At 38.5% G+C, this 27,438-nt stretch overlaps 2 protein-coding genes across 2 annotated transcripts; both read right to left on the bottom strand.

Annotated features, from left to right (window-relative positions):
- Positions 1–10,830: 10,830 nt before the first annotated feature.
- On the bottom strand, positions 10,831–18,946 carry NUP35 (nucleoporin 35). The gene is made up of 9 exons (XM_062578636.1): positions 18,826–18,946; positions 18,221–18,391; positions 16,477–16,601; positions 14,746–14,806; positions 13,984–14,125; positions 13,699–13,768; positions 13,482–13,610; positions 12,950–13,114; positions 10,831–11,513 (listed from the first exon to the last, which is right to left on the bottom strand). Exons 1-9 carry the CDS (start codon positions 18,857–18,859, stop codon positions 11,436–11,438), a joined length of 975 nt encoding a protein of 324 aa, XP_062434620.1. The 5' UTR covers positions 18,860–18,946; the 3' UTR covers positions 10,831–11,435.
- Positions 18,947–20,073: 1,127 nt separating this feature from the next.
- On the bottom strand, positions 20,074–27,179 carry DUSP19 (dual specificity phosphatase 19). The gene is made up of 4 exons (XM_062578790.1): positions 26,873–27,179; positions 26,598–26,644; positions 24,868–25,020; positions 20,074–20,739 (listed from the first exon to the last, which is right to left on the bottom strand). The coding sequence occupies exons 1-4, from the start codon at positions 27,096–27,098 to the stop codon at positions 20,518–20,520; spliced, it is 648 nt and encodes a 215-aa protein (XP_062434774.1). The 5' UTR covers positions 27,099–27,179; the 3' UTR covers positions 20,074–20,517.
- Between the last annotated feature and the right edge of the window lie 259 nt (positions 27,180–27,438).

Genomic DNA, 27,438 nt, shown 5'->3' with positions numbered 1-27,438 from the left:
ATCTAGCAAAAATCTTAGCTGCAGCCATCACTTGAGATCCTAATTAGACACATTTGAACCAGTATCTGAGACATTCCTGCACTGTTTCAAAACCCTGGATCAGAGCTCATTACTCTCAGCAATCATCTCTGCCAACTTTTCAAGTCACAAGTCCCCTCCAGAGGTCACGGTCTGCAAAGTCTGTGACACACACACACACACTTCGTTTGTACAGATGGTACAGAAAATACTTTCCTGTCTACTGCCAATGCTCTAAGTTTACCCTCCTTATCCTTAGAAAGGAAATACACGCAGTAATCTATACAAATTATTGAAAACAGGATAAGGAAAGGGCATGAAAAGTATTTGTGGTATTACTTATTTTTTGTCAAAAAGCTCAATCTGCCAAAATACTCCTTCCAAGTTTACACTCTCAAAAATCAGTAAATCTCTGATGCAAATACTGGGGATATATATATATACGTATATATATATATATTTTTATATATATATATACACACACACACATATATATTTAAATCTCAAACTGATAATGCTTCTGAGGAGGAAGCAAGCTTGTCTCTCCCCACTGGCACTTACACAAGCAGTATTATGCAGTTAGTATTTCAAATATAGGATTTTTTTTTCCTCTCTCCTTTATGTAATGCAAGATTTTTGTTCTTTTTTATTGAGAAATTTCTATTGTTCATGCATTAGAGCAGGACTTAACCTTTCCGTAAGTAATATTTGCCATTGCTGTGACACACCAACCACCCTTTGCTATTACTATTCTGTTCTTTGCTATTATTTGTCAAGAATAGCTGCATTGCAGTGACACCACTTGTGTATAGCTCTTGATTTTTAACAGATAAGAGGTGCTATATAAGTTCAAGATGACAAGGTAAGATGCAGTACGAAGGCATTATTTCTACCTCCTCAAACTTTGTTTCACATTTGCAATAGAAAGCAAGCATAAAAAGCAAGAGAGGGGTAGGCATTTTCATCTTCCATTTTGCTGTATTTATGCATAAAAAAAATGAAGCATTAATACAGCTTTAAACTGCATTAATTTTCTAGTAGATGTTACTTAGTACTGAGATCTCTAAAAAAAATTTCCCATAGTGACATTAGAAACAACAGGAAAGGAAGAACATTCTTAGCATTCTTCACTGCTAAACTATACTCTGGACTACATCTGTTACACCACTCTGTATCTGTATACCCTAGAATCAGTCATTTACTCTTTCAGTTCCCATTAATTCAGCTAATTTCCCATTCTATAAAATGAAGACAATAGTACATTTCTCCTAGTTTTCATAAATCTCAACATCCAGGCTGTAAATCCTGCAGGATAATGCCTACTTTTTGCAAAGTGTTGATCTGATGCTTACTAAAGGCACTATCACAAGAACAGGAGTCTAGAGATAATATGAGCATCCAGGCTCTAGAACAAATAGTTCTAGACATTTATAAGGTATCAGATGATTTCAGGCATCTTCAGCAAATAGAAGAGATCATCCTTGGGTTCTAAACAGAGATTGTCCTGCATGAGCAAGATCCTTTCTGTGTAATGATGAAACTCTGGAAACATACTCCTTTATAGCCACATAAAGCTTCTAGACCACCATATTCTATATGATTTGCTGTTTACATACTTTCTCCCTCCCTCACCTGTTGTAAAGATCATGCAACTTTTTCTCCATCTAGCTTTATGCATTTAAACTAGTGAGATACTAATTCACTCAATGGTATGTCACATGAATTGCCAGGCATTGGGCCCTTTCTGCATCGAGGTAGGCTTTTCCTGCTGTGCCAAGGTCAGCCTGAGATATAATGAGAACAGATGTGATCAGTGAATCTCTGAACTCTGACACAATACAAAGGGAAAAAGCTTCATATGCACATTGAAATGCCTTTCGGAAAGACAAAGGTAGCACAATGCACGTTTTCAACTTTAGAACATTGATTTGTATTCCACAGGACACGAAATTATTTTGAATTAGGCATGCAATAGGTTGGGGGGAAAAAAAGACAAATTAGTATGATAGGAAATAATGATCAAGGGGAATGATCAACCATTCATAGCATGGTGTGCAAGCTAGTAACAGATCCCCTTCTTCGGGCTGTAAGAAAAGATGTTTGGATACAATCAATCCTCACATGTTCAATTCTAGAACTTATCTAAGTAAACGCTTTCTCTGACCACATATGCCAGAACACACTGCAGCCTGGGTTTGCAGGACTGAACAATGTTCATTTCTTTTGCTTTTAAAATAGTTATTTGTATTCCAGAACACAAAGTCTACAGCATTAGCTCTACTGCTAGACTACAGCTGCAAAAAACATTTCATACGAACATCAGAACAAACTTGAAATGTAGTGCTGAAAAAGTGAGTCCTTTTGCCGTTAGCTTGCAAGTCATATAATGGCTTACATCGCTTCTACTGAACTTTCTTGGATGTCAATATTACATTTTGGTATGATGTTATTAAAACATCATCATATATCCTCAATTTAACACATGCTGCTGAGCTCACTAGTTATTTATGTCCTGCCATTACACAACTGGAAAGTTCATTTTAAAGATTTCCATTTACTTTAGGAAAGAAGTCTGAGAAAAAACATTCTCATGAAAAAAAGTGTAAAAAAAAATAGGATTACAATTATTTTCTGGCTTTTAAGGGCTTAGAAGATTAAAATAGATACTGTAATTAGAATTTTAATTGCCGTAGCAATAAGTTATCTGAGCAAGCATCAGTCCTACCCAAAAATCAAAGTCTATATACATTTGCAATAAACAAGATTTCATTTTTCAAGAACAGATTTCTACTCCTATTGACTAACACTTGCAGTAGTGTTCCTCAGCTTTTTAATCTCTTATGTTCAAGAAGTCCCTCCTGCTATCACACATCTCCATTTTTTCTACCTTGTGTACCTTCTAAAAGCATATCTTTTAAATTAGTTCTGTAAATCATTGCACAAATTTACCACCGTATGGCTTTCCTTTCTTTACTACTTAGAAGAAAAACCACAACAGGGAGCGTCATTCACTTTTAGTAAGAATATTTGTCCTAATGCTAACACAAAGTAACGGCTACCTGTTATTTACACTGATAGCTCAAACTTCAGTGAGCTAAAACATCTGTACAGCACTCGCACAGAAACCTACAAAGCTTCCTTGCAGATTTCTTTTCTCTTTAAGAAAGAAGCAATGTTTCTATGTCTGAACAACCACCATTACCTCATTTCTTTCAGTTCTGCACCAAAGCTGACATATCTTCCAGTGAAACAGGCCTCTACCAATTCACAAACCAGAATTTTTGAGAGAGAAGACAGAAAAATGAAACAATCTTAACCAGAGACTGTGGAATTAAACCTCTATGCAGAAATGTTTTCCAGCCCAAATACTTCCTCCAACCTATGCATTGTTGTTCCCAGTCCATCCTACAGGGACTCAAGTGTCAGCTCTTCCAGATGGTCAGAGAATGATATCCACAAAACGACTTCTAGTTGCCAAAAAGAAACTCTTCATCCAGCAAGTAAAGAACTGGCACATAGAGTACCACTCAAAGCCATGTTTGCTGGAGAAAACACTGTGCAGTTACTTCACTACGAGCATTTTGAGCATTGCTATTTCAATCACATTTCATGTACTGCCCACTTGACAAAGTAGAGAGGTGCCAATTTTTATCATGCTACTTTAATGGCACAAGAAAAAAAAGCAGAGGAAAAAAATAGTGGAAAAGCGCTGCTGAACTATGAAGTTTATTTGTTTATTGCTGTGATAGGCCTGAGAGCAAATGACAAATTTATGTAACCCCATTTTATCATGCAAAGTATTGAGGTTCAGTGGTAAGTGCACCATTGTTACAGTTGTATGCCGAAGTCGAACTCAAGTCCACACTTTAAATTTTTCAAATGCATCTGAAATGGCAAAATATAGATTGAAATATAAGGTATCAATGCTTGTTGAATTTTACAGTAGTTTGACACTAAATATTTGTGCAGAATAAGTATTTGTGTAGAAACACTTCCTGATGACATTTCAGGCTATTTTTCACCCACAGATCTTGTTACTGCTTTCTGAAGACATAATCAGAGACCTGTTTGTCACATTATGTTGAGTTGATGATGCTCTGAATATCTAGTACACATACATACGTGATGAACACATCAAGTTTCACTAAATACCCTTCTATTTAGGGTATGATATAGCAAAAGTGTTTTAGAAATGAAGCTATGTACCTACTTCTGCATCACATTTCGATACACCATTACAACTTTAACTCATGCTGCAAATAAACTTGTTTTATTTTTTTGAGGCACAGAATGCCAGCTGTCACCACTGCACTGTGAGGCAATTACTCATAGCATATACTAGTCACCTATCTTTCAAGACATTTTCGAGTGGCTACTGTATATAGAGCTGGAAAAATATTTCAAGACCTAACCAGTAAGATGCTCAGTTAGGGTTAAACGGTCAAATCAGCTGAAAAGACAAGCCATTACCATTTCCTACTCTGCTAAAACTCTAGTACTACAGTTACTTACTATGTATCTGTTAGGCTAGGCTAGTTGTCTCCCAGAACAAAATAATTAAAAGCATATTTAAAATATTTGCATAATTAAGAATGTGATTGCATATGTCCTAACATTAGTTTTTAGAAAGGTGCTTTAAGCCAAGATGTACACTCACCCCATCCCATTCCTGTGGTTCTTGGAGTAAAAGCTGTTTGATACTTCTCATTCTGAAGAGCTCCATTTGTTAGAAGCTCAAACACTGGCAGTCTAAGTAGATGTATAGGAATAGCAACTAATCTGTTTTTTCAGTTTACCAGCAAGAACAAGAATTATGCTATTCAACATACATGCAAACTCCATTATTAAAACTGCAGTCATTTGGAAACAGTAAGGTAATTAAATTACTCTCTAGCCTCTAGGTAAAGTCAATCTCTGTGCAGTTTTACTTTACCACCTTCGCTCTGCAAATGAACAGTTTCATATGTTCACAAGCACAATTCAATTACAAAGAAATAGAAAGCATGGCAACTAAAATCGATAGCCTATTACAGTACCCTATGATGGGTAATTTTAACTGCATTTCATCTATTGAAATGTGATACTACATGGTATTATATTCCGCACCTGAAAAATATCGCAGGCCTTAGCTCAATTCTACTGAGGTCAGAGGCAAGATCTTGTCCCCTGGTGCATCCAGGAAATTAATCCCATGTGTTAAACATCAAACCTGCATACTTTAAATATAGAACTGAGGGTGCTCAGTGAGAAACCCTAGTAAGTTGATATTTGCCGTGCAGAAAGTATGTTGTGCCAAAAATATTTGTCATTTGCAGCAAGTTTTTTTTTAAGAGGAAGTTTTCATTAGGTTTTTTCATCAGTTCTTCTGAGAATAATAACAGTTGATCATGCAGGGGAAAAAAGTCAGTATTAACAAACTATAACCATACCTAAGGTTTCATGGAAGAAAAATCTCAGTTCTGTTGCATCTTGATTGCTGTGTATTCTTGAGCAGGAGACAGAAAACTGACACTAGTCAAACTAATAATGTATGTTATTAATATACTAGAAATTTAAACAGTTCTATAAATTCATTTTACAGTGCTTTAACTCACAACATCCAGTATTGCAACAGTATCTCTTCCAAGCCAACCATACACTTAGTTGCCAGGAAAAAGTGGGAGTTTTGGCAAAGCGGCAAAAACCAGTTAGCATGCTAGCACTTAAAAGAGTCAGTCTGGGCTGCCACTAAAATATTCCACCTAGAGTGCTTTATCGTATCAACAATTTAGAAGAAGATATTTTGCCTATCTTTAGGTTTGAAAAGTCATCCGTTGAGATGGACTGGATAATCCACATTTCAGAACTATTGTTTTTAGGCTCTCCACAGGCATCCATCTGTCAGGTTACCCTTGTCTCATGTTTTCAAGGTTACTTTTTTAAACAGTAGGGGGCTGGAAAGATCTTCCAAAATAGGAAGAAACTGTTTTTTGGAACATAATTCTGCAGCAACAGACAGATTCTCACAGAACACACAATAGCTCCAATGGCAGCTAAACAAGATGCTAATTAGGCAGCTGACGCACACTGAGAGAAAAAAAATACAATGTCATTGCAAAGTTCTCTATTTTTCCTGCTGAAAATTAAATTCATCCCTACAATGAACAAGATATTCAGAAGATTTCTACAGTAAACTATATTGAAATCTGAGGAAACCAAATACAATCTGAAACATAAATGCGATTAACAGCTGAGCAAATAAAAACTCTTCCAAGCAATTCTCAAATTTCATGTCATTTCTAATAAAATATTCTTCACCTTCATGCACAAAAAGACTGTTTTTTTGAACAAAAAATAGTGCTTCCTCCACAGAGACCAGCATCTGCTTACATCAGCAATAAACTCCTAATTTAAGCTATAAGTTCACTTATAAAACTGAAGAGCTTGAAACAGTCAAGATACTTGACGACATTATAGAGGACATACAAATTACACCTTTTCTCAGACTAACATTCTTCATTTTAGTATGAGTTTTGCTTGCAGAAAAGTGAAAGACATTATTGATAGAAACACAATGTACATGCATTACACAAGATTGCTAAGGAGTCCTTCAACTCAATTACAGAAAATCAAAAATATTTTCCAAAGTTATTATTTATGCTTTCATTTGTAAAGGTCCTTTCACTAACTTAAGACTTTCCGTCAAGCTGGCATTGCCAGCTTTTGCTACATCATTATTTAACTTATACCTCTTTTTCCTCCTGGAATGTTGAATTCTCATTTGTAAACATTAACAGAAGTTTGACGGTCAGTACTATTTGCACTTTGATACTCGCCATGAGAGACGCATCACATCAAAAGACAACCTTTTACCCGTGTCCATGTAAGTAAAAAAGGAAAATGCAGCATTACCAAGAAGTCACAAAGTTGTCTGAGGACTGATGCTTTTGCTTGAGGTAGAATGTTTATTTCAGTGCCTTCTCACCTGCAGTCTGAAATTTAGTAAATCAACTCCTTGATCTTAGTTGTTTGTAAGCCAGTTTGTTTTAATTTTGTCAACTGAATAGTAAGATAGCTTACAATTTTTAAAATATATTTAAGCAATATAACATTCTGTGGATTCATCTCTGCTCTAAATATCTACGGTCAAGCAGAAGAAAACCCATGCAAGACTTGTCTTTTCATGCATGCACTCGGGGAAAAAAGTCTAATGTGTTTACACAAAATGGATTTTACAGCATTTTCTGTCAAAATACAGTTTGTTCAGTTTATCCATCTGAAAATGACATGGACATGAGTAAATATTGATAATATTTTTTAAAGTTTAAGAACTACTTCATTCAAGCAGTATATAGAAGTTTGAATTGTTTCTAAAATATGCTGTTACTATATTTTGTAAATTCTTTGTTCTTTCTTCTTTTACTACAAAAGCATTTCAACTAAAAACAACATTTGAGCACAATTGTTCTCATAGTGCTATTTATGTGCTGTTGAGACAAGTATTAATATACTGTATCCCATATAGTATCCATTGAACAGTTACAAGCCCAATAACTTAAGAGTTCCAAAGAACTGCCACAAGGTGGAGATAGATGCCTGCGATTTGAAATAGAGTTAAAAAAAAAGAAGCAAATAAGCTGTACTCTTAACATTTGACCCTCATTTTATAAACATTACTTAGATACACATTACTCAATGTTATTAGAAAGCTAAATTGAGGTGGAATGGCAGGAAAGAAGAGGTAAAAGATGAACACTATCTACCTGTCTTTAGAAAAAGCCTCTAAAAAGCTTGTTAAAATTGTGTAGTTTTTATAATTTCATTACAACATATCCTTCTAGAATTTAAAACCACACAGATTTTGCTATTCAGAGAAGTGAATTAAATCCCTGAGTAACTTGTTTGTGTTTAAGACAGACAACAGAAAACATTCAAATAAGTTCTATTTTAAAGGCCATGATCCTATGAAAAATGCAGTTTTCAGTCTTTTAAGAAGTCTTATACAATTGAAACCAGGACTGAGCATGTTACTCAGTACCAGCTGAAGTCCTTATTCTGGTTTTATGTAAATCACATCTTGAACAACAGCTAGCATAGCATTCTTCCTTACTGCAGAGCAGCTATAAGGGTTAACAAAGAGAGAACTTAATTTTAAAATGCAGTGCTACCCACCAACGGTAACCGGCCTTGAGTTTACTTGCAGACATCCAAGAGTTTCAGACGTTCTTTGCGCATGTACTTCTGAGTCTTCCCATGGCCATTTGCCCACGGCCCCTCTACTCCGATTTAGTTAACAAGGACACATCAGGAACAAACTGAAATAAAGTTGCACAGTGGTTTGTGCAGTGCAAAACTAACATTTGCGTAATCACTAAGCCTAAATTACCAGTGAGATGAGGGTTTTCCTAGTGCATGACACTAAATTAACACTTTAAGGGGAATCTTTACCAGCAGAAGCATATGAACAGCATTACCTAACACTTTTGTACAGAAGTACAGATTAATCTGTTCTAAACTCTTAATTACTACCTTCATAATAAAGTGAACAAATGCATACTATCCCCAGATGCTTTTACAGTACAGGAAGCTGGAAAAAAAATAAAAATAAAGTCTGGTACTTACTGGCACAGTAGTTGAGCCAAACTAATGTCTTAGGCTCTAGCTCCTTACATATTCAGCATCAGCATTACCTGATCCAAGTTCAATCTCATTCTCGACCACTTGAAATCAAGTAAGTAAATCCTACACAAAACTTTCAAGTGCACCAGAGTTGTATTTTGCAAAGCAAGTAGCAGAAGAAAATGTAGATGAACTACTTATTTTCCTTGTGGTCATCTGCATGTTAAGTATTTTTTAGTACGGAAAAAAGTCAGGTGTATTCTGAGCAAACATATTTGGGTATCAATTAGGTTTGAGCAGCTCCATTATCTTTGATCAACAACAAAGACGAAAGTAACAACCAGCATTCATTCCAAAAGGCAATCCTTAATACAGCCTCAGCCAGCAAATAAAGTAAACAGCTTCCTAAAAACCTATGAATCTGCCTGTGCATCAGTTACTTCTACATCATACAATAAAGTACAAAGGGCCCTGAGGTAGTAGAGGACAAGTTAGCAAAACTGGAAACAGTACAGCATAGTGCTATATCTGAGCCCACAAGTCCTGCTGATACCGCGGTCTAGTTTGCTCTAATACAATGCAGGACAACATGAGCAGGGTGCTTTCATACTTAAAAACCATATGACTGAAGTGCACAAAGATGGTGCCAACAACAGCAGGTCATAACAAGTTTACTCATATTTTATGTAAACAGGCATTTAACTCAACTTGCATCTAGGTAATGAGTTTGATATGCCCTACCGCTATTGGTAAATGATTCAAGGGAGAAGAGTGTAGTCTGCTAGATCCAAAGATTTCGGCACTGACTTCCAAAGTTTGAGGTCTTGGAAACATCTTTTATGGCTGTGGCTGTCTGGAGTTCTCCATGTGCAAACATACATACTTTTACGCATTTAATGCGAATGCATGTGTCAGGAGCAAGTAATCAAGGAAATAAAACTTGGAAATGTACTTTGGAACACGTGCTCCCCTCTTGTGTGACTGTGCAACTTGCCCTAGTTGCCCAAGTGCATCTATAAAGAAACTGATTCTCTAATTAGACCACAGTTCCTCCTTTTCAGTCAACTTTCCTCCGTCTCACACAGACTGCCAGGACTCAATCTTATTTAAAAACCTGTTATCACCAGGCTCTGGTTCAGATTCTCATGCTCCAAACTCCTGCAGGGTGCAGAAAAAATAAAGAGCAATTGCATCACAGTTTTCCTAAGAATCTCTATTCAGAAGTAAATTGCAAAAGATTACCACCACACTCCCAATAAAAATGGTCATGGCACTCCAGGGTGCTTTTCTCTTCCCTGCCCCTCCAAATACAAGGAGCATAGTCACAGCAAACCAGGTCATCTTACAGTAGTAAGTAGTGCAGCCTAGCCACAACAAATGCTCAGCACCTGACTTCCTCACTAGGTACTTCTGGGATTTTACTCAGGACCATCTTTAGCTTAGTCCTGTAAACTGAGTGTCCATTAGCATCTGGAGTTCATTAGGCATGCTTCTAGTCTAATCTGCCAATCTAATTTAATCAGAAAGGAGTTCAGCTGATGAACTTTGAGACCACATTGCAGTCTGAACCAAAGCACAGACAGTAGATACAACTGAAAATTCACTTTAGAAGCACACTCCTAATCCAAAATAACTCTAATGCTGATCCACCCTAAAACAGCTACACACAAAAAATTACAAAAGTATTAGTTAAATGTAGATTCTCAAATATTGGAGAAAAAAATACTTTTTTTCAGGTAAGAGCTACTTACAAGCTACCTCAGTCTAAGACCATGAGCTCACATGATGCACACAATTACTCAAGAGGTTCTCCTTCAAGAAAAAGCTTCACAGGGTGGGGAGGGGGGTTCAGTTTCAAAAAAATTCAGCACACAGCCAACACCTCTGAAACAACTTCTTAAAACAGTCTTGAAATGAAAGCAGTTCTGGTCAAGACGCACTGTATTTTTAATTCTGCTACTTCAGCTGAATTTTTGTAACTTAGAAGGCTACAGTGTGTTAACTGCTATGAAGTGCACAAATACCCATGAAGATATGCATTTAAACCCTAACTGGTGTTAACTCTGGTTGCTATTACTTCAGTAAAAGACAGTAGTAACTGCTCTGCTGACAACACTGTAATAAAGATTAAGTAGCCTCACAATCAACTCTAGTAAGAGTAACAAATACTATTTCTTAATAGAACCCATACTTTAAAAAACAACCTAAAAAGACTGAATTTTATTTAGCTTTATTAATAAAACATAGGATAAAGTTAAAAGATTGCTATGACATTCAGAACAGGATGCCAGAGATAATTATAAAATAGCAATGAATCCAAACAAAAGATTAAGATCACATATACTAAAAACAGTCCTTATCCCCGGAAAGCAGCTGTACATAGTGTTCTTCCTACAAAAAGCCCATCATCTTTCATTGAGGGGAGGGAGCAAAGGGAGGGAAAAAAAATCAATAAAATTAAAGAAGTAAAGGCACCAGTAGATAAAGCTGTCATTTTAAACATTTCCAACTTACTGAGAAGTAATTCACAAAAAGTAATTACAGGGGGAAAAAAGTCAGTGCTGATGTTTCTTCTTTAGTCATGCAATCAAAGCACAAACAGCAAAAAAGCACTTAAATTCACACTGATTATATTTTTAAAACCATGTGCACATTGCCATCATTTAAAGTGCAAGCTACATGTTTGCTGAATTCTTAGAAGGCATAACAGGTGAGATGGAAGTTAAAGTACTGCCATCAGTGGTTATACAACTAACCAAGGATGCTGGCAGCAGATTTCAAATGCTAACCATGCCTCGTGCGTTATTTCCTCTTATTTATTACCAGCCAAACACATATTCCATTGCTTTAGATACAATACTTTCATCTTTCCTAGGAGTCTGTCTGTCAGAAACCACCTAGAAGGCAGGAAAAAAAGGAAGAGAAAATAAAGAGAATCAATCAACATATAGTTAACTTTCTTTACACTAATCATTTCTCTTTTTACTACTACTACTACTTTTCACTACTATCTTTTACCAAAGTATGTCTGTAAGTTCCAAAACAAACCCTTTATTTTTGGAAAAGTGGTAACTTTTTTTTTTTAATGACTTTAGCAGTTGTGCAAACTAAGTTTGTACTTGAAACTACCTCTTTACCACTTGCTATAAGAAATGACAGAAGATAAAAGCTAAGGTCACATTGATTATTCTAAAACTGTACATTAATAGATTCAACGATGCTGGGATGATGATACAAAATCTAGCAAAAAGGGTATTTTAGTACAATGGACAGTATGTCCTTATGTCATCTGCACCTTCACAGCCCAAACCTTGCATATAGTAGAACACAGTAAAGGTGAGAGATATGCTTTGTTTTGATGTTGTGGATAGACTCTGTTCCAGAAGCCAAGTGTAAAACAGCAGCAAAGCTGGCCCAGCAGCAAAAGCCTGGCCACAGGATCATTAAAGCTTGCTGAAAGGCTCTATTGTTTCTAAAGTAATGGAAGCACAGTCAAAATGAAAACTCTGCCAAAGAATTTATTTGTAAAATTACATCTAAATATGGCTAGCTATTTTTCTCTATAACAGTTTGGGACTGATAGAATCTGGCACTCTTGGCAATTCTAACTTTTTAAATGTGCAACAATGTTAGCTTTGTTTGTTCAATAGTAAGTTTGCACAGCTATAGATTGTACTTGCTTGTAGGCCTTCAATTTACTGCATTTACTTTCATTAAAAAGTTACCTAAAAACTGCCACGCTAAAGTTTGAGGATAGGTTTGCAGTGTATTTGTACTGCATCCAGTTCTGGGCTCCCCAGGACAAGAGAGACATGGAGCTACTGGAGAGAGTCCAGCAGAGGGCTACCAAGATGATCAGAGGGCTGGAGCACCTGCCCTGTGAGGAACGGCTGCGAGAGCTGGGCCTCTTCAGCCTGGGCGGAGAGAAAACTGAGGGGGGGGATCTGATCAATGTGTACAAGTACCTGAAGGGAGGGTGTCAAGGGGACGGGGACAAACTCTCTTCAGTTGTCCCGTGTGACAGGACAAGAGGCAATGGGCAGAAACTGAAGCACAGGAAGTTTGGCCTGAACATGAGGGGGAATTTCTTCCCTGTGAGAGTGACAGAGCACTGGAAGAGGTTGCCCAGAGAGGTTGCGGAGTCTCCTTCTCTGGAGATATTCAAGGCCCACCTGGATGCAACCCTGTCTAACATGCTGTAGGTGACCTAGCTGAGCAGGGAGGTTGGACTAGATGATCTCCAGAGGTCCCTTCCAATCTTAACAATTCTGTGATCTTTTTAAATGTGTCTAGCCTCAAACAAGGGGGTTTTTGCCATTTCCCCTTAAAATACCTGGTAGTCACTAGCAGAAGCTTTATATGCTGTTGCAAGGGGTCTCATTGTAGAAATTCTGGTAGTATTTGCAGGTTGTACTGGTGTGCCTAAGGATTTTGTAGGTGGAGTAAAGACTGAAGACACTGAAGTTGTAGAGCTTCTTTCAAAGTTTTCCATCACACTCTTGGGGGGGGGGGGGGAAGGGAGGAGGAAAAGAAGTTAACATAGCACAATCAAAAACTGAAAAGCTGTAAAACAGTATTCCAATCTTTATGGATTTATCTAAAATTTTTTGATAAAAAAAAGATACATCCACATATCAAAGTGAAGACTACGCTTAAAATGCCTTTTAGTACAGAGCAAGGTGCTTAAGTACCTCTCCATAGCTATGTTTAATCTACACAATAATGTCCAGAATTTTCCTCAATACAATTTATTCGGATGTTGAACTATGCCATTGCAAAATAGCAAAAGCCAGTAATCTGTTGGCTATCTATGCTTAAGGTCAGCCAAGTGCCTTGTATTTAAGTAAAAGCAGTTGCTAACTTACTTTGTCTATACAAGGCTTGACACCAATCATGATAGATTCACCAAAAATTCTTCCGTCTTTGCTTAAGGCTTTCCGGGCTTGAAGCTTAGACTGATATCGAATGTGCATCCAGTTTCCTGTGTTGGACATCTGTAAGAGATTAAAAGAAAGTTGCAAAATTTAGCCTGTTAAAGAATGCGCAAGAACACTTTCAGAGAAGTCTCAAACTAAGACATACCACATGCTTTAATATGTTTCCATACTGAGCAAACTGGAGAAGAATGTATGAAGCTGATGCTTGAGGAAATCTGAAAAACAGAAAAAAACACACTCAAAAAAATCATGAGAACTGTAAGTTGTTTGGTGCTAAAATACATCCTTATAAAGGGTTTCCAGAAATGCAAAACAAGCCAATGTGTTAATACTGTTTTAGAAGCAGTGACTTCAGGTGCTTCTTTCTATATGTTGCCAAGAGTTGCCAAGACTTTGTCCACTATTTCTAATACTTCAGAAATCAACTTACCCAAACACAGTTACCCATGTGTCATCTAGCTGATCTTCTGAAGTTAGGGAATCACCTTGAGTATAAAAAGGATCTAGCTGAGCAGGAGACAGAGTAGTCTTTCTGGGCTGTCCAATACTTGCAGGACTGAATACACTTGAGGCTGTTAAATTGAAATGGCATTGTTTAACAAGTTACTTTTGCAAGACATAAGCTTAAAAACATAGACTAAAAGGATAAATTCAACACCGCGTGTTTCATTTGTATATGGAAAAGTTTGGTGAAGATTTATTTGCCAACAAACAGTAAGTCAACTCAAACTTCACATCTGCAAGCATGCTCCCTTGAGTTTTGTAACTAACTACCCAACTTTCTTTTTAACAGTTAAAAAGTAGCAGCAGCTTAATACAGAGGCCAAATAGGAACAAGACGACCCAGAATTAAGCCGAGCAAGATGCCATGCCACACAGAAGGAAGCGGAAGGCCTTATGAAGGTGGAAGGTCACCCATCAATTTCAGCAGCTTTACTGAAGTAAAACCACCTCCATGCTCAATCCAGTAACAGGTTCTCCACAAAGAAGTAGAGATGGTTGATTCAATTAGAGTCACGGTATAAAGGTATTTCCTGTTCACAGCCCCATACCTTTTGAAGAGCTAGCAAGAAAGATGCGACTGCTTTGCAAGTCAGCAAGGAGTTGATCTAGTTTGGACAGTGCTGACTCTTAATTGTGTGCTAAAGAAGACAATAAGAAAGTAGCCTATATATTTTGACAGGAGGTCTACCTGTTCCAGGAGTGGATGGCATAGTTCCAACCAATGGGCTCTGCGTAACAGAAAAGCTGGGCTGTGTTAAAATACAGAAAGTAACAATTCATTCTTAGAAGTACACTTTTCATGTCAGAAATCATCATTTTCAGGCAACTTAATGTCAGGCAAAAATATTAACAGTTTGCCTTAAGCTACTCATTCTAACGTTTAAGATCAGACCCATTCACATGTATATTTAATACAAGGCTTTCCAAACCCCCCCCCAATCTCCCCCATCTATTCAACACCATTTTTACATTCTAACATCTTAGTAACCTAGCAGATAGCCTGGACATCCAGTAGGCCTCAATTATTACATGCTAAAATTTACAAGTGATTACTAAGCCACAGAAAATAGTTAGGTTTCTTACTAAGAAACTGAACTGTTAGAAGCAGAGGTAGTACAGGAACATAGAGCACAGAATTACACCCAAGGGAAGCATCACAAGGAACAAGATTTAAGAATTGTCTATAGTATTTTATCATCTGACAAGCAACAGCTCCTGTCATACAAGAAGAAAGCCTATTTAAGTCATAGGAATTGGAAACTTTGGACTAACAAATCCATTATCTAACATCAATCGCATATCCTCTACGAAGCCAAATAGCTTTTGGTATCAATGCTCAGAAACCTTAAAGGTTAATTTGTTCAAAGTAAGCATCTTACTATTGCTGCATTATAGTATTTCAGACGTTATTAATGTGCATCCTGATGGAAAGAATGTCAATATCATAAGTTACTAGCATCTGATTTTTACTAATAGATTTAGAAATCATGTAAGTATACACCCACTTGTACTTTCTATCACTAGACTTAGTATAATCTCTCAATTCTTTAGTGTAACTTCAAGTTTTAGCTGTTATTCATTATTTTCTCTTTAATACAGAAGAGCCTCAATGTCTAAAAAAATAATTTGAAATTCATTTCCTGTCCTGAACCATGGCAACTCTTATGTCTAAAAATCAAGCAAATTGGAGCACTTCTATACCTAGCATTTTATCTGATAGCTGCTAGTAACTTTTTTTGGAAACATTACTCCTTTAAAACAGTAGTAGAGCCTCTTCTTCATACAGGACTTGAACCTTTAGAATAATCCTTTCAGAAGGCAACATTCAGTAAAAGGTCTGCTCCATTCAGTGAATGTCCTCTTGCATCAAAAGGATCATTTTCACCAAAAAAGAGCTTGCTAGCATTTGACTGCTCAGATGAAGTGAACAGCAAAGGTATTTATTCACATAACCTTCTAGAAATCTTACTGTTGCTCTTTCAAGATGATCTGTACCCCCCGTCTCCTATTTAATAAGGTATTTTACTCAGCATAGAATGTCTTCTACTTCTGTAAACACACTAAAAGAAAAGATCGCATATATTTGGACATTTCTGGCTACCAGTAACCAAACAAACTTCCAAGAAGGTGAAGAGCTGCAAAAAGTCTGTATTTGTCATGTAAAAAAGCATAACAGTGGCAAGATCTGCATTTTTCATTCTCCACTGTCTATTGATAAACAGCAACTACAGAAGAAAGCTCCACTACTGCAGAACAACCACCACAGAGGAACAGGCACACAAAACAACTACAGCAAGCAACAATGGGAACCAAAAACTGAGTCATTTTGCTACAACTGTTTATACAACTGAGCTAAAGAATTCACTGAAGCAGTAATCACATTTTCTACTGAGAATACGTCAGTACCTAAACTACTTACTGGTCTTGAGGTTAGAGGTGTTGGTCCAAGTCCAGGACTAGATAATTCATCATATATGCTTCTAACTGGTGGAGCACCACCTTTATCTTTATGCGTAGGGACTACTGGTTGTGGGGGAGAGCCACCTGCACTTAAAGGGAACAGATGAAAAGCCTAAGAAAGTATGTAATTTTAATCCATTGTTATGTTCTTGAAAAGTTCAACAGCAAATTCAGCCATGAAAGACCATTTATTCTTTCACTGGGGATTTGCAAAGCCATCCGACCTACTAAATTGCTCAGGTTGGAAAGGTCTATGCAGGAATATCACGTAGTTATCAGAAACTGTCTCCTTACACAGACATCATCTAAAATTTGTAAATCATTGGCTGTCATAGCACATTTCATTCTATCTGATACATTCATTATTTAAATGCACTTGTTCTTTCTAAAAGTTCTAAGCATAACTAGCTACATCCTTCCTGCTTTAAGGCAGATTAGCATTTGAATCGTTTCAGAGACTAGCTGCCCTGCATCAGACACACAAAAGCAAGGTTTCTAAGAATTAAGGGACATACTGTACTAAAGAACCATGTCAAAATGTGTACAACATTGCATACGCTGTCACACTCCCACCGTTTCTTCCATTCCTTCCCATAAAACTTTATATTAAATAAAGTGTAGACTCCTGAGAGTAGGAACTGGCGTGCATATAGCAAAGATGAAGTTATCTGCCTTATCATTTCTTAAACATTAGGACTTTCACTATTACAGCAAATTAAATTGATTAGAAGACCTTGATATACCTCTGAATTACTTTGTGAGGGTTTACACTAGCAAGTAGTTTGACCTTACAATTTTCACTTACAAAATATTAGGAAGTTAAGCTTTTCAGAGGCATTTTTCAACCCTGAGCTTCAAGACTCCTCTCTCACCAGTTTAACACATCCAGGAACTGCTTTAAGATACTATGTAAAGCACTCTCCCTTCAAGGTTCTCACCTTAAGTTTATATAATGTATTTAACCACTTGTTTTAGGAAATCTCTGTCAGTATTTTACTGGTTGCCCTGTTTGTGAAACTGATACTCTGTTGCTGTAATAATCCCTTCTTGAACAATATGTGGTGAAATTCACATGATTATTTTAGATTTTGAAACCAGTTTCTCAACAGGGTTGTATTTAAGGGGAAGAGGAGGAAAAGCAGTTGGGAAGAAAAAAGTACCCACCCCAAACAGGTGAGAAAGGTCACTACTCCAGCCCACCATTACAGCAGACATTAACACCAACAAACACTGTATCAAGTGCTAGATACTGATTAAGGAGTATTTTTTTTCCATTCAATTTTAAGAATCTAACAAACTGTAAGTGACTTTTTAGAATTCACTGCAAAGAAATCAACACCCTCCATGAGCTGCATTTAGTTTGCCAGCAGATAACTAACTGCTTTGAGCAAAGAGAAAACATAGATGGCTGTATATGCAACTGATTTGTAAAGACTTGTATAAATTGAATTTATATTAGAAAAAGTTCATACTACCTATCTTCAAGTAACCTTTCCTGGTACCAAAACTGCTGATTTAAAATATTTATTAAACTTCAGTTTAGTGTGGCTAAACCCTTCAAAGTAGACTTAACACATTCAAATTCACTATCAAGCAAATTCTAAAGCTACATGGATTCAAATCTGCCACAGTCAGACAGGGTAATAAAGAAAATCCTAATTCTTATTTTTAGGATAACCTTTCAATCTTTAACGAGTTCTGACCTGCGAGTAGAGGAGACCTCATTTCCATTACGCCAACAGTAGGGCCACTCAAAGCACGTGGCTGTGGAGTCACCGGCGCAGGCAGATCACCCATCAAAAACCCAGGAAGAAACTGGGCACTAGCACCCGACTTGGGAGATGTCGGGGAGCCAAGAGTCATTGGCTCAGCTCCTACATTAAAAAGCAAACAAAAAAGAAAAGTTTGAAAACATCAAAGCAGCCAAACAATCCAGCCTTTCTCGATGCCTAAGTAGCAGTTCGGTGAACTGTAAACCAGTTCACAGTGAGTGATTACCGCTGCTAATAACTTATTTTTCAAGGAAATACAGCTTATCATAACCTTGCATTTCCAGCAACTGCGCTACCTAAAAGGCAGGGAAAGAAAAACCTGCCGCACCGGGACTTCCTTCGCCAGACGCACCGCGCCGGCTGCGCGCGGCGCCTGCCCCGGACGGCGGTTGCTCTTTCGAGGCGTTTCGTCCCTCTCCTTCGCACAGGGATCCCGGCGCGTCCCGCCCTCGGCCCAGCGCAGAGCGGGCTCCTGCGGCCCCGCCACCGGGGAGCTCGGAGCGCGGCCCCGGGCGGCGGCCCGCGGCGCACCTCACCTGCGAGGGGCGGCTCCACAGCGAAGGCGGCCATGGCGGCGGGAAAAGACGGCCCGCGGCTCTGCCAGGCGCGTTCAAACGGGGCGGAAGCGCCCGCCGCCGCCACTTCCGGGAGGCGCGGCCTGGCCGTGGCGCCTGTCGGCCCCTGGCGGGGAGGACCGGGGAGGGGCCGCGGTGGCGACGCCGAGCGCCCCCTGGCGTCACCTCACCGCCCGGGCCCCGCCCCGGGGCGGGACATCACAAAGCGCTCCCGGCGGGTCCCGCCCCGATTGGTGGGAGCGCCGCTGCGTCACGCCGCGGGAGGGCGTCGTCCCGGGAGCGCTCGGCTCCGCAGCGTGCCTGGGGGCAGGAACTCGTAAGCCCCTAAGAACGGGAGACGAGGCGGAGAAGGTTACTCACCAGGGAAAGGATGGTCAGTCGCGTCCGCGGCTCACGGCGCGCTCGCCATCTACGTCTAAAACGGAAACAGAGTGACCAGTTCCCCCGTGGCAACGGGGACGCGATGGCCCGAGAACGACAGTATGGGGGTGACCTAAAACCCCCCACTAAGAGCAAGCATAAACAACTGAGAACTAGACAGGCGTAGTTCAAACCCCGTAACACAGTGCAGTGCAAGCGAGTGGTATGAGAAGGAGAGAATAGCGTAACAGTACTTGCACCCAAACCTTTCGAGTATCTTTAACACCAAATTTATCCAAACACGATATTCTTTTTATTTTACATTAATATATTTCAAACAGTTTAGAGCTGGCACAAAGGCTGCAGAAAACACATATTAACAAAATCTTTTATATATGTATGTATTTTTTTAATGCGTCATTTTAAGATGGTTATTCCAGCCTGAGATCTGGCAGGAAGATAACAAGACAAAAAGGCAGTTACTTATCTGTTCATATCTGTTCTTTCTAGGTGATGTTGAATGGAGTGAGAGGACAGCAGTGGAAGACTGGATGCAAAAAAAGGCAGTAGCAATAAGTCTAAGATAGGTTGCTTTAAACATTTTTTTGTATCTCCCCTGAAACAATCTACCAAAATGAAAACTGATGGGCTGGTTCCAGCACTTCAAACTGTTATTTGATGGAAAACAGTAAACAAAAATAAAGCATTAAAGTATCATACACATTTTTTACTTCTATCAAAAGACCATCTGGTTTAATTTCTAAAAGTATTTATCAGCTGGCTAGCCCATGAAATTCAATAAAATCTTCTTTCTTTGCAATATCAATTAAAGACCTAATAGCAAGGTACTTCATCACAGGAACATTTTATTATCTAGGTTTTACAATCAACTGGAATGAATAAAGATTCAGTTTAGTATTAAAGTAAACAGAGCAACTTTATTATCTTAATTACCATTTTAAGTCCTTTCTCTATTGCCTGCATCATCTGATGTTTCAATAAAGCCCATCATTCTGTTTTTTTCTTATATTGCAAGGAAAAGAGAACTTTATCTTTCTATCATTGCTCTAGGAAGAGCTTGTTCTTGGGCCAAATCATCTCTGAAGTCAGTAGAATGCCACTTGGCCTTTAAACTAGATGCTGAAAAAAGAGAGGGGAAGGAACACAGAATAAAAATGTGTAGAGAATGAATTTAGAATGCATATGTGAAAGAACTGCACAATGACAGATTAAAGTACATCCAGCATCTGTTACTGTATAGTCAAAACAGATTGTTTCTCTTCTCCTTTTCGATCAGTCTTGATCATTTATGCTTCCATTTGCCTTTTTATTGTGTTCTTGGTACTTGTGAAGCTGCTCCATGAAGCCAGGATTTGGACAAACAGCAGGCCTTGCATTTTTCACCAAAGAAAAGGCTCTAGCAAAACTGAGTCCTTCTGAATTCATTAGAAAACCGATGACCACTGCTGCTGCACGAGAGACTCCTGCATTACAGTGAACCAGTACCACACCATCCTGCAAGAAACAAATGGAACACGTAGTTCAGATACTCAAGTAGATACTAACTAGTACTGGAAACTTAACATGAAATCTATTAACATGTATTAAAAACGCCTTACTGATTCCATAACAAAAACATATACACATGTAAGTAACTCCAACTTAAATTTTTTTCTAAATAAAGCCGCTTTATAATTACAAAATACTTAGACCTAACTATACTAATATCTTACAACTAATTACTGGACCCCATTCCTTTGTCCCTTTCCTCAAGACCTTGCTGCATCTCCCTCACATAAAATCCAAATCAAAGACATCTGGAATAGTAAGGTATTGGGTGACAACTTAAAAATAGATTTTATTTGCAATAGGGAGAAGAATTTGATTAGATCTTGTAACCAGATTAAAAATACACTGATGCAGCAAGCTGTTGCACAGAGGCAGATATTAGTACATCCCACAGTTTCAGTCATGTTTCTTGTGTACTCTGGAGTTCTTCAGTGAAGCTTCTGGGTAAGCAGGATCATGCATAGGAACAGAAAAATCAGCAAAGTTAACAGTATGACTTGCAACAATTCTCTACCTCTCCATAACACTGCCGATACAACTGTATCGGTTGGTACAACCAAAGTCCCTTAGGCAGGGACTAAGGCACAAAATCTTGTACTACTAACTTTTTTTAATTCACAGATGTTTCTCCTGGTGGTTAAATTCAGACTCTTCTTGAATTACATGCAAAATTAATACTTCTACCCTTCTTAAATATTTCCTGAATTACTTTTGAAGGAATTCCATGACACTTTAAAAAGATATTGCAAGTTCTGTTAAAATGTAATGGGCATGAGTTAGCAGTCATTAAGATCTAGTGTAGGTTAGGTCACATTTGCAATGCCCAAGCTTTGTGAGGCTGTCATGTTTTTATGTCAGACTATAGCCTGGCAAAGACTCAGTACACACAGTCTGCCAGCATCTCCATACTCTGAATAAAGATACTGAAAAACAACACAAAATGTGCTCAGATATTTTAGGCTAAGCAAATATATTCTAGATACAGTGAGCTTTGCCTGCCCTTAACATGCACAAATTACTCAATGTACTATTTACCCAGAGGAAAAAAGATCTTGTAATTGACAGGATTCCTTTGCAGGACCTTTATGATTTATGTTACAGACCTTGGAGTTCCAATCATCTGGTATATTAATATACATACAGCAGAAAATGATTCCTTTTCCAAAGAGCTGACAGTTTAAACAGTAAGACAAAGAAGTATGAAATGAAATATTATCCTTGCTGAAGAAATGCTAAGCTAAGACTAGAACAACAACTTGCTCAAGTTAGCACCACAAGATTACAGCAGAGCAAGGAACTGAATCTAAGCTTCTGAATCCCAGCACAATGAATCACAATTTCACCCTTTCTTGCAATGCAAATCACATCCCCTTTGCATTGTCTGATGCATATTACATCTTAGTTTACTTTTTCACATTCATAGGGGCCTACTTCCTGATCACACACTGCAACAGAGTAGAAAGCAGACTTACATATTTCAGTTCATTGCAGAAGTGCCACTGGCAAATTATAAATCCACTGCTTAGTGGATTAGGACTGCTTAGTCCTTAGTAAGAATAATACGATATTAAAAAATTACATTTATGTCACTGCTGATGAAGCAATTGCTCAAGCTTATCCACTGTGGATCTGGAGTAATTTTTACTGACTTAATGGGAAAGTTTTGTTTTGTTTTTTTTTTTTTTTTTAAGATATAACCTACTGTAACTGAGATAAATATCTAACAGTGGCACTAAAAGTTAAAAATCAACATTGAAAGTGATTCTTTTTTTTCTTTGTACAGTTCATACTTTATTTTCATGTTTCTCTCAAGTTTTCTTTTATGACTGCTCTGTTGTACACTGCCAAAAATATCAAATGAATAGAAGTGAAAACTACTGAACATGAATGAACAAGGGCAACAACATTAAACCAGTTATCACAGAGCACATTTAGCCTTCCTTGCTAAACCCTCTCGCTTTTTTATACAAGATGAATTTGGCACATAATTCCTATTAATTTTGCATTAGATGTGAACACAGGATAAGAGCAAGAAATAGATTTCAGATATTAAATTAATCTCTGCTTATTAAAGACTCCTTATTCTGATCCTTACAGCCCAACCGTCTCCTACCTAGGAATAGTCTATCAACTTACAAGAACCCGCAAGATTCAACACCAAGTTTTCTCAGAATTTTTATATGGGGAAAAAGCATAATGTCCTTCCACCAAAAGGAAATGGTAGTTATATAGTGATTACACAGTGAAAAAGAAGCATAAAGCTTTAGCTAAAAAAACAGGGGCTAACAGTTTCTTTGGGATTCACTTTACTTTGCCAGGGCTTTTGCTTTAAGTATGACAGAAGCAATATGGAGAGATGCTCATGAATGAACAAAAAGTTCTTTGCAGAACCTGGAAAGACAAGATCTCAGAAGCTTTGTGATGAGATATTAAACAAATGAACAAAAAAAATCTCTCTCATTCATAGAGAGATGATTTGACATGGGTCACCTTACACATAGTAAATCTGTCTATTTGAAGTCTGGAAGATGAGGTGAGCTGTGATCAGTATCAGAATTTGTACCATGGAGTCTACAGACTCGCACAGTTTTAGTTTTAGAAAACTCCATTCTATTACAAGTACCAATCATCAGTAACTTAAAGAACAGCGCAGGCTTTACTTGTGTTCTCTAATACAAGTGCTCTTATTCTCCTTCAGTGATGTACTCTCATCAGTGATCCTCTCTCCCTTCTCTACCTTAGGAAATGAAACTCTTTTTAACTACTTACATACAAAAACCACTTCATTATACAACTTATCATAAGCTTTTTTTAACTCTATCTTAACAAAGCAAATAGGAGGATTCAGAACCATCCAGCCATCCCACTTTCCACACACTATCACATGAATTGTTCCTTGAGAACATCTATTCTATCAATTATCTGAAATTTTGTCCAGCTCTTCCATTGCAGCTATTAATATTGCAGTAGAAGTTTTCCTGAAAACTTCTTTGCTTATGAAATAGTACCAGGAACATAAAGACCAGAGGCAGAGCAGCAACACAGCTGCAGCTATGAATGGCAAGTCTCATTTAGAAATGAAGTGGAAACCGTAACTAGAAACCTTAAAAGGTAATGACCTTTTTAGTGACAATGTGTATCACATAGCTTGTAAATGATATATGAGAGAGGGAAAGAACACTGTGTGACACGGAGAAAGCCGGGACAACAATATCTTCTTTTATCCTAAACTATGTAAATAATGAATATGGTAGATATGGTGGAATGACATCCATTAAGGTTTGTGTGTCAAGTCATAGTGTTAATACCAAAGCAAATGTTGTTACAAAAATGCAGTAAGTCTGAATTTTACAAATGGGAGTCAAGAGACGATCTTGGTCATATACAGGGCTGCCAAGCAACCTCAAAAGCAGTCCCTTCACCCCATTTCCTATGTCACATTTTTTCAGGATTTTATTAGCAGTTAAAATCACTGGGTGCATCCAAGACTACAAAGACTTCTCTGAAAATCTTTGTACGTAACTGTATGTGGTTTCATAGTTGAATGTGTTGCACCTTCAGTGGATGGTCAAGGAAAGGCACAAGGATGGTGGATAGCAACTGACAGACTGCACGGAACTATGTAGGCCTTATTCATCTTCTTGTTGTGTTTTCTTCTATTTTAAAATAACCTCTCTAATGGATGCCTAAAAAGCAAAAAAAGTTTCTCTTTTTCCTTCTGTCAGATATGGTAAGTTAAGACTTAGGTGTGATTTTTTTTTTTTTTAATCTAAAGGTACACACTGCTCCAGCTTTGCTAAAGAAACTTCTCTAAATCATGCAAGTCAGTCATTCTAAAAAAAAAAAAAAAAAAAAAAAAAAAAAAAGTAATACTGATAGGGAATGGGGATTAATAGCAGGGTCACGTTTCTAGGAATGCTTAGAAATCGTGTGAATTCTCTACTTAAAATGAAAAAAAGCAACGACAAAGGTACTCATTTGGTACTATGCTTGCTTTTTTGTTTTAGATTTTAAATAGGGTAATAAATAATCTAAACAGGGTAACTAGTAGCATTAATTATTCATATACTGTACCTGGATCTTGGCTTTCTCAATAAACTCAAAACATTCTGGGAAGTAGGAGGTGATATCAGTTTCTGGGAGATCCAGAATAGAAATGCTCTTGTATATAAAGTCATTGAGAAAGGCATTTTGAACTCCGTATGCCACATTTAGAACATGAGTAACCTAAGTCAAAAAAAAAAAAAAAAAATCTGAAGACTGCAAGCAAATGAGCAGTAACAAAGGTGGATTATTCATTAGACATACCTAGATTGTAACTCAGACAACTGCACTGTTCAGTTTTATATACATATCCTGTTTACAGTGTATTTTCTTCCAAGTAATGTTCTACTGATTGTTAAAACATATTGTGCCATATTTCACTTTTCTTCTTTTTTATTAAAACAAACTGGCAATTATCATTAAGGCAATGAAGGTATTTCAGGTAGGTAACTTCACACCTACTGAAGCTACTTTAAGTCATACCTTTCATTTAATGTCTGATCACCAGGTAGGTGCTCAAATCCATTTCAGTTTACAAGTAGGAATCATTTAATTCATCATTACAGTTTAAACAATTCTGGATGGAACACAACTTCCATTTTAGAGTACAAAGACACACTATCCAACAGAAAAAGAAGAATAAATGTTAATTTGTCAGATACAGTGAGAAAATGATTAGATACACTGAATTTTACAGAGCTAAAGTATTGCAGAGGAGTGCCAAGAAATTTAAAGTGACCACGAGCACAATAGCATCTGAGGATGAACGTTAATGCCCTAAAGTTTAGTGTGACACTGAGATCTGCTGCCTGAGGATACTCCCTGGCACCAATCCAGTCAGACAACCTGGTCAGTGAGCTTTAAACCTCCTGCTACAAATCATGTGATTGAGGAGTTTTTGTGCATTTCCGACTCTCATCACAAATGAGAGGAAATTAAACGATCTGTACCCACTCAAACATGCAGACTGAATTAAGAATTTTAAACAGAAAAGAGAGTTGTCAGCGTACAGATGGGAAATAAAAGAGAAACCAAAGGGAATGATATTACAGATCACCCCATAATCCCCCAAATTTTAAAGCCTGCTCTAACCCATCATAGTAATGTTCCTTGTACTGACTTACCAGTAAAGCTTATTGGAGCAAAAGAATTTCAGAGTAAACTATACTTGCACTTAGCAGAAAAGAGCAAATCTGGCTTCCTGCCATCTTTGCTCTGTTCAAGGTATGGCGAAGTCATGGATTATTTTAATTTACGTCGAAGTGACATTTAGATGGCACTGGATGCCAGGTCAGTGCACGCTCTGTCCTGTGGAAGCACAATAGTCTGAAGGCCATATCACCTCATTACCCTAACAGAGAAGAGTAAAAAGATGGATGTTCAGGACAGACTTAGACTTATTGCTTTGTTTTTCTCCTTTTAACAATTCCCATAAAAGCAAGTTGATTTGATTCTGCGTAGCATCTGAAACTTAAGAACATGTACAGCAATACCCAAATCTATTCTACAAATTGTGCTAAACAATCATAAGTCTTGCAGCAAAATATTTCAACTTCTTGTGAAAGTCACATACACCCACCCATCTGTGACTGATGCTGCTGCAAGTTTTATTAGTAGCAGGCTTTTTTGTAAGCATAAATGTAGTAGTATTATCGTCCTTAAAGTTACCTGAGAATATATACTTTTAAGACTTTTCCAACTTAAAAAAATACAATAACAAACACTACGCGAGGAATGTTTTTATCGCTACATAGCACTACCTTATACTTCTTCATTGTCTCCAGATCATGAGCAGCATCCTGCGACCCTGGAAAGAGAATAAGCTTGTTACCACGTGAATTACCACCTCGCATCAAGCAGCATCACACTGCCAGGAAGTCCCCAGCAGCCAGTAACCATCACTTCTGAAAGTTTCGAGACCCTCTTCCCTGGAGCCCGTTGATTAAACGAGTGGAGTAAATATTTCCTGTTAACTGTAACCGCCCAGCCGCAGCTCGCCGTGCGGGCCTCGCCAGGGGCCCCGCGCCCCACTCACCCAGCAGCAGCCAGGGCCGAACGACGCCGACCTGCAGGTCGGAGCTGAGGTCGGGCACGTAGCCGCAGCCGCCGCCATCGCCGGGCCCCGTCTCCTCCACCACTTGCAAGCAGGCACCGCGCCACGTCTCGATGATCCTCTTGCCCGTCAGCGTCGTCACCCTGGTGCACTGCTTCCGCAGGTTCGCCCTGGAGAAGCTTCGGATCTCCTCTCCGAGCGAGTGCATGGCACCACCAGCAGCCGCGGCGCTGGCGCTGGCGCCGCCACCGGCAGCGGGACCGCCTCGCCCACCCGGCCCCAACGGCCACAACGGCAGCGCCGCGCGGCGCCGGCGCGCGCCTCGCCTGCCTCAGCGCCGGCGCCCGGCGATTGGCCGAGCGCGCGCCGCCTCCCATTGGCTGCGCGGCGCTCGGGGGCGCGCGGCGCCGCTGAGGGGGCGCTAACGACCTCCCCGCCGCCGGCGCGCTAACGGCGGGTTTCTTCGTGGAAGAAATGTTACAAATAATTAAATAGAAAACATCAAAATATAAAATCACTTCTCTCCCGGCTTCCTGGGGATGGTAACC

Source organism: Rhea pennata, chromosome 6 (genome assembly GCF_028389875.1).
Source record: "Rhea pennata isolate bPtePen1 chromosome 6, bPtePen1.pri, whole genome shotgun sequence".
Classification (NCBI taxonomy): Eukaryota; Metazoa; Chordata; class Aves; order Rheiformes; family Rheidae; genus Rhea; species Rhea pennata.
This window is presented reverse-complemented; position numbering and strand designations above follow the sequence as displayed.